The sequence below is a fragment of the Amphiura filiformis genome, chromosome 16 (assembly GCF_039555335.1).
Source record: "Amphiura filiformis chromosome 16, Afil_fr2py, whole genome shotgun sequence".
NCBI classification, from domain to species: Eukaryota; Metazoa; Echinodermata; class Ophiuroidea; order Amphilepidida; family Amphiuridae; genus Amphiura; species Amphiura filiformis.
In genome coordinates this window covers 55,377,852-55,385,541 of record NC_092643.1, presented here as the reverse complement: position 1 = coordinate 55,385,541, position 7,690 = coordinate 55,377,852, and the positions used below count along the sequence as shown (strand labels likewise).

Below are 7,690 nucleotides of genomic sequence, written 5' to 3'. Positions count from 1 at the left end.
TGATTTTTTTTTTTCTTTAGGGTTTAGGGAAAATTAATTTATATGTCTAAACTTGAGGTTGCATGTGTAAAACATGGTCTTTTTTTAACGCATGTTTGGGGTATTGAAATGATATTTTTTTGGCTTGCACAATCATGGTAAAGATCCATGTCATACATAAGAGATTATAGGACATACAATACTTGGTAGGCCTAATGATAATGCGTAAACTTTGTACCTGTTAGGGAACTGAAATCAGACTGAAAACACAAACGCGTCATTCGAGGCTCTGTCTCACCAGTTGCATTTACAAGGCCCTTGTTATAAGCAGTGGTGGCGGATGATTTTTTTCTGGGGGAAGGGTCACACAAGGTTCTGAACAGAAACGTCACATACGGACCAACCCACACTACCGAGAACCGCGAATGCCGAGAACCGCGAAAGCCGAGAACCGCTCTAGTTGTATTTGATTTGAGTAAAATCAAGTCTAAATGGCAACATGGCTCAATGGGAATGCACTGCACACATTTTAACTAAGTTCAGTTGAAGTTGCACAACTATTTGCAGGCGCACAAAAAGTTCAATAAAACATTTAAAAATGATATTTTGTGATAGTTTGATAAATGTAACACACACAAAACATTGGAACAAAATAATAAACAAACATATACTTTGGCTTATGAAAGTACTTAAAAACCACATTGTCAATGTTGCACTGTTAACATACTAAAAACCATTAAAACTAATATAAAACAAAGACTACTTGTTAATCCAGCTGCACCCCCTGTTCCGTTGGTGTCAGCAGTCACTGCTAGCTGCATAAGGGGATTAACCCCTGAACACCTCATGAGTGGTGTCTGATAAGATGTAGGTCTTAGTTCTTCAGAACTCGGAGAAGTTTGTAATGTCGGTCTTTGACCGGTAAAAAGTAAAACACCGCCCTCTTTGGTTGTTTCCATCCTCATTAGTTCATATTCCGTATATGGAAGTGATATTCCTAAGGCTGCACAACCATTGGTACTCGTAACTTCTTGCGGTCTATTAAGTCTCCAAGAGTTTCTTCTTGCACAATTATTTTCATTAAAATTATTTAATTGGTCTTTTATCATATTATTTTGAGGCGTAATCCACATTTCTATTGTTTTGAAATCAAATTCAGTTCCACCTGAGACTTCAGTTGAATGCACACCCATCGTATGTGTGCCTTTCACATATATGCTATATTCAGGATGGTGACAGTTGGGGTCGTTGTAGTAGTGATAATAAGCCTCCCAGCTGTAGTTATGGTGAAAGATGATGTGTCGGATCACGAAGTAAACTTGGCGGACTTCGCAGCGTGTGCTGATGAATTCTCCTTGTAGCGTCACCTCAACGTCTGTCTTGTCCATATTCTGCCACATCTTGGGCGGGCTGTTTTCGTCAGCGTCATGCATAAATTGGCACACAGTGCAGTTTGTCTGAAAAATATAAGATACGTAAAGCATTTATTTAGTGATGGCATAATATTTTATGATATTTTATAACAATTTTTGTTACTGATTAGTCTGATTATCTATGGAGTAGTATGAATAAAATAAATTGATGTTTACATCACCAAGAAAGTTGGTAAGAAAATTGATTATGATTATTGAGTGAATGAATGGTTGGATAGATCACCGGTGGGTGGATGAAGGATGGACATACAGACAGACAGACAGACACACTGACACCCTGACTGACAGGTGAGTGGATGGAAAGTAGGATGGAAGGAAAGAAGGGAATTGGTGCACTGGGAGCTGTCTTGGTTTGTCTTACCAGCTGAATTTGAGGAAAAGTGAAGGGACTCTTGAAGTGGAATACGCAGATTTAGGGTTTCTCTACCGGTAGTCAATTTGTACCGAAATTCCTTCCACAATGCAATATGCATATTGCATAACAAAGAATATTAATTAACCTCCGAACTGTATCTATTGTTATGCAAAACGCTTATTGCATTGTAGGAAGGAATTTCGGCACAAATTGACTTCTGGTAGAGAAACCCTAAATCCGCATATTATAGCACAGGGGGCACGGTAGCGCAGTGGTTTCAAGGAGGATTGCGAGTTTGAGTCCTGGCACAAGGTGCCATCATTTTGTGCACTTGGGCAAGACACTTGCCGCTTTACCTCCCTTGCCTCTCTCTACCCAGGGGTGAAATGGGGAACTGTTATGAATACTGTCCATTGAGCACCACCTAAAGATATGAGCATGCCTTGGCAGCTGATATTCTAACAACAGCGGAATGAATGTAAAGCGCTTTGATACACATCATAACATAATATGAAAGTCGCTGTATAAATGACAACATTTGTTTTTTTATTTTATGATTTATAGGGAAGAGGTCTGCAGAATTGCAGAGGAGCCTGATTTCAGTGTCTGAACAGGAGGAACTGACCATTATTATAGTAGTACCCCCTTTTACCCAATTCAAAGTATAAGTATCCAATATATCCAGTATTGTAATATGTCAAGCAATAATACAATTCAATCATAATCAACTTCATATCATGAATAAAATCAAACAGATAAGGTAAACTGAGAACCCCAACACTTTTCAAACACATTTAACAAGAACTTTACACTTCAACATGTCAAAGTTTTGTTTGGAGTATGCAATATCATACTTGAAATCTGAAAATTAAGCAGAATTTAGCTACAGGCGTACGGTGTCTATTACAATTTACACATATCGTACAGATGTAAGAAAATAAATATATCTGACCTTTGTAATGTTTATCTGAGTGAAACAATCTTATTTGTATGAATGGTTTGTTTGTGTAAGGAGCTAATGACTTGTAAGTAAAGATGGTAAAGATCTTGGAGGTAAAGTTTGTTTAACGTTATGTAAAATATTTAAGTTTGACAACCTGATCAGGGAGAAGTTGAAACACAAATCACACTTTTGGGTATGAGGTGAGATATGGATTGAAAGTTGTAACTTCTGTAAACCATCATCATGGCTTCTTTTTCAGGAAATATGCCATGGAAGTTTTCTTGATAATGAAAGTTGTACCAAAATATGATTTTTGCAAGTTTTTATTTTCACTCAATCTTAATCATCTTAATCTAGTATGCTGGTAACAAACCATTACCATTTCCAACCAAGTTTCAGAATTTGATAGTCTCAATACATCAGACAAAGTCTAGGAACTATTGTCTGTTCTATGTGAATCACTCCTGCTTCTGGGGAGGAGGTTTGATACAAACACATCAACAAGTCATTTTATCTATGTACATGTACATCATCTATGTAATCTAATAATGTTACAAGCAAGCCTTGAAATAAGCATGAACCAGGAGCAATTTGTTTTTGAACATTGTTCCTGGTTCACTGGGATTTTACAAGAACCTGGAGCAATTTCTGAAGAAACAGGAGCAATTTTCAATAATACAATAGAGTATACAAGCACTACTGCATCAAGTGCAAAACTGGAACCAGAAGCAAATTGGTTTAGAAGACTTTTAGAAAATTGCTCCTGGTTCATGTGAATTTTACAAGGACCTGGAGCAATTGGTGGCATTTCAATGGCAAATTTGCTCCCAGCACCTGCTTATTTCAAGGCTTGGTTACAAGCATTCTCAGAAATGGACACTGTCAGAACAAGATAACATCACTGCAAATAGCGTGTAATGGTTATTTGTACATCTTAGATAATCTTGTTTGCAACGATAGATAATCATGTTTACAAAGATAGCTTCTTTAATTGCTCTTTGTCTTGTAATCACGGGTTATTGTCTTTCAACCGTGTCTTTGTAATGTTTCTAGGCAACTGTAGTATGAAGATTTCTATAGCAGCTGTTGTCATCATTAGTAATCGTTTTATTTGTGAGTTATGGTTAGAATTATGGCCATATAATTTACAAAGTTGTACAGAGCATGATTTGATTCAGTTGTTCTTGAGTTGTGCCTTAATAATGTAGGTAACACCTGATTTTCTTTGACAAAATCATCAACATCAGACGTGGGTGCAGTGGTACGGAGAGGGTGATAGGCCACTGTCAGCGATCAGTAAATCAACCTAGTCCAGGTACTAACACAATAAATTTTAGCCTCTCAGCCCCCCTGCAATTTAAAAAATCCTTTATCAGCCACTGAATATTAAGAACCTTAGTATATTCGAGGAGAAAAATCATAACATTACGGCTCATATGTTGAATTCAGTTCACTAGACATGAAAATAGATGTTTCTGCTTAGGCGGTAATCTATGGTGGTGGTAATCTACGGTGGTCTGTGTACCATTTTAAAATCTTGATGTAGGAAATGTGCCACAAAATGGGACTTTGTCTATTCAAACATTATGAGCAACAACAATCTCATGTTCAAAGACACAATTCAATAACCTATATTTACCAATGAGATCAATGAAATAGACCTCATGTCGTGGGTATGAGTTTTAATGCCCAAATCGTGAAAGGTCATCACATGAATCAACATACATATAAAGGTTTAAGGAACTGAGTCCTTAGCATTGAGATTGACATGTATGTGATCCTGATGTATTATAGGGATCTGCTACTAATGCATTTCTATTATGGCAAGCTCCGTTTCTTTGATTCACTATTATTTGGACAAGAACTGTGCCTGGAGTCTATCTACTTTAAGTTAACTATGCATCTATTTTAGGAGCTATGGTAATTATAAAGTATGACAGCAAGAAAAATGTGCTATTCTAGCTGAAATCCTTACACCCACACCTTCCATAGAACCTAAATGCATTACCCAGGGGTGTGTGTAACTTGAGAGAAGAGCCACTATAGCAGATGGGGAGTTTAACAGGAGACTCTGCTATCTACTGTAGATTTCAATGTGTTGAAAACAACATGTTTTCCATAGAACATATACTGCTATCTACTGAAGATAGCAATCTGAAATTCTTCAACAGACCTACCAGAATTCTACCAAATACGTGTTCTGTTTTGTGTGGGGGTGTGTGTGTGGGGTGCATTTGCATTACAAATACTTCCGAGGACTCTGACATAACAACACATAAAATTTTTTTACCGAGGACCTAAACACGCGTCCTCACTACGCAAACCTTGTTAAACGGTGAAAAATGAGGTATTATACCCTATCCCCTCTATAGCTTAATGTCCTTGTAGTGTTAACCCGAATCGAATTTATTCGGTATTACCGACCTCTTGAGCACTTGACATAACAATCCACCGACACACCGAGGACACACACACATTTGGACTTGTACAAATTTCGTCATTTTTTTTCAGGTCCTCGGAAGTATATGTAATGCACGGAGGTCCGTGTGATGAAAGAAACAAAAGGCAGAAACCCTCCAAACAACCATTACAATACACTAGTCTTACAATAATACAGGTTTGTATAGCCACCTGTATCAGTAATATAGCTGCTGAAACTCTCATTTACAGGTATAAATGCTTATAGATTGAATTCTACAATGGGTTCTGAATTGAGTTGGGTTACAGCAACCCCCGGGGGGATCACTCATGTATAAAAGTTGTAAGCATCCGCGTGAATTGACTTTCAAAAATGACCCTAAGCTAGGATGTCGAAAAACAAGGATTGAACTGAAATAAAAACACCCTAAGCAAGGAATTGTCTTGAATTTTACCCCTAAAACAATAGACATTATAAAAACACCCTAATCGAGGAATTGGTTAGAAATTTGCCCCAAACAAGGATAGACATTGCGTGTGTCGGTACAGTGATATCAGTAAGCTTAAAATTGGCACTGTTGAAGTCGGCTCCATTTTTAAAATCTGGTTGGTAAAATTGCTCAGAAACCACTCTTTTGTGCCGAATAATTTGATAAATATGTCACCACTAATGTCCGTTAATTGGGTAATTTTATAAAATTACCCTAAGCGAGGATCATCCTTTAAAAAAACACCCCTTCTTTTACTAAAATGAGTGTTTTGAGACCCTAATCCCGGATCCGCGCGGATCCTCGTTTTGCTTTTCAAAACCACCCTAAATCCGCGTTTTCTTTCACGCGGATGCTTACAACTTTCATATATGAGTGGCCCCCCCGGGCAGCAACCACTTGCTCCAACAAATCTTCAAGAGTATCTTTCTCACTTGAGCTTAATGTATAATGTCAGGTTACAAGATCAGAATAAACAGAGTCTGATACCAGGAGATTATACAATCTAATGTTGATATAAAGATGAGTACATTTAATCAGTGCTGCAATGGACTAATTGCTGTTACTATTGTTAGTGTTAGATAGTGTTCTGACCATAGTACACCACTGAAATGATTTTTTTATTATGATGGTTTTGGCTTGTTTATTGGGGTATTGAACTTAGAGCATGGTGCAGTGGTTAGGATTTTCTCTTGTAGAACTACAATCAACGAAAAAAGTCTTGGAACGCTTGCGTGTAAATAACGGAAAACTGTCACCCCCTCTCCCCCGTGCAATGTTGAGAAATGCCAATGTCTTCAGCGGTTCCCCAATGTGTTCCAACATTGCTTGATGGGGAGAGGGAAGGGGAAATCATTGTTGTAGATGTCACGTTTCTTCCCAAACACAATATAGGTCATTTCCATGAACATAAGAAATTCTGCACGGAATCTTGACAGAGTCACTGAGAGTGTGCCAAGCGCCCAAGGACTTTTTTCGTTGATTGTCTCTACCGAATGCAAAATATTTCATCTAAATTTCGTTTTTTGTCTCATAACTCAAAAACGGAATGTCGATGAGCTTCAAATTTCACACGATTTGAGCGTGGATTATATGCTTTGCAATCATAATAAAATTGTTGATAAAGAATTTGGTTTATTTAGGGAGTGGTCACCGAAAACACCCCATATGCTAAATTACACACGTTTCATAATTATGGCTCTAAACTGCTCTAAAATGTCGTTTTTTTCCATAGCTCAAAAACAGAATGTTGTATGAGCTTCATATTGTACACGATTTGAGAGGGGATTATATGCTTTGCAATCATAATAAAATTGTTGATACAGAATTTGATTTATTTAGGGAGTGGTCTCTGAAAACACCCCATATGCTAAATTACACACGTTTCATAGTTATGGCTTTAAACTGCTCTAAAATGTCGCTTTTGTCCATAACTCAAAAACAGAATGTTGTATGAGCTTCATATTGCACACGATTAGGGAGTAGATAATATCCTTTTGAATCATAATAAAATTGTTGATAAAAATGTTGAGTTATTTAGGAGTGGTCACTGACAACACCTCCTATGCTAAATGACACACGTTTAGTAATTATGGCCCTCTTCTGTATGATACTGAGTCAATTTTCGTTTTTTGTCTCATAACTCAAAAAACACTACAAATGAATTTTTCAGTACAATATCACAATGTTTTGCAACATGTTTTCCAAAATGTTTTTTAATGTTATTAAAACGTTTTGCACCCTTTATGATATAACCTAACGTGTTAAATTTATGTTTTCACTAAAACTTGTGTTTGCTGAGTATAGGCACATCCGGCGAATCAGAAAGATTATGATGTAACAATTTGAAACAACTCATTTCTGAATATTATTTATAACAAAATACGCTTTTTTGCGATGAGAAAAAATAAAATGAAAATGAAACAACAATTTAATACACTTAAAGAAAAATATAGACCACCATTGGGACTCGAACCACGCACATCAGTCAATAGCCAATAGGTTAACAGTCGGAGGACTAATCCACTCATGCGCTGTCATTACTGAATCGAAGTAACAAGTTTTGTTCTTTTAT

General features: G+C 37.0%; 1 protein-coding gene across 1 annotated transcript in view; it reads right to left on the bottom strand.

Moving 5' to 3' along the window:
• Positions 1-496: 496 nt before the first annotated feature.
• LOC140136231 (protein APCDD1-like) overlaps positions 497-7,690 on the bottom strand; it is an 82,125-nt gene continuing 74,931 nt past the window's right edge. The window contains exon 4 of the mRNA XM_072157955.1: positions 497-1,436. Within this exon, the coding sequence (XP_072014056.1) occupies positions 684-1,436 (753 nt within the window). The 3' untranslated portion in view covers positions 497-683. The remainder of the gene's footprint in view (positions 1,437-7,690) is intronic.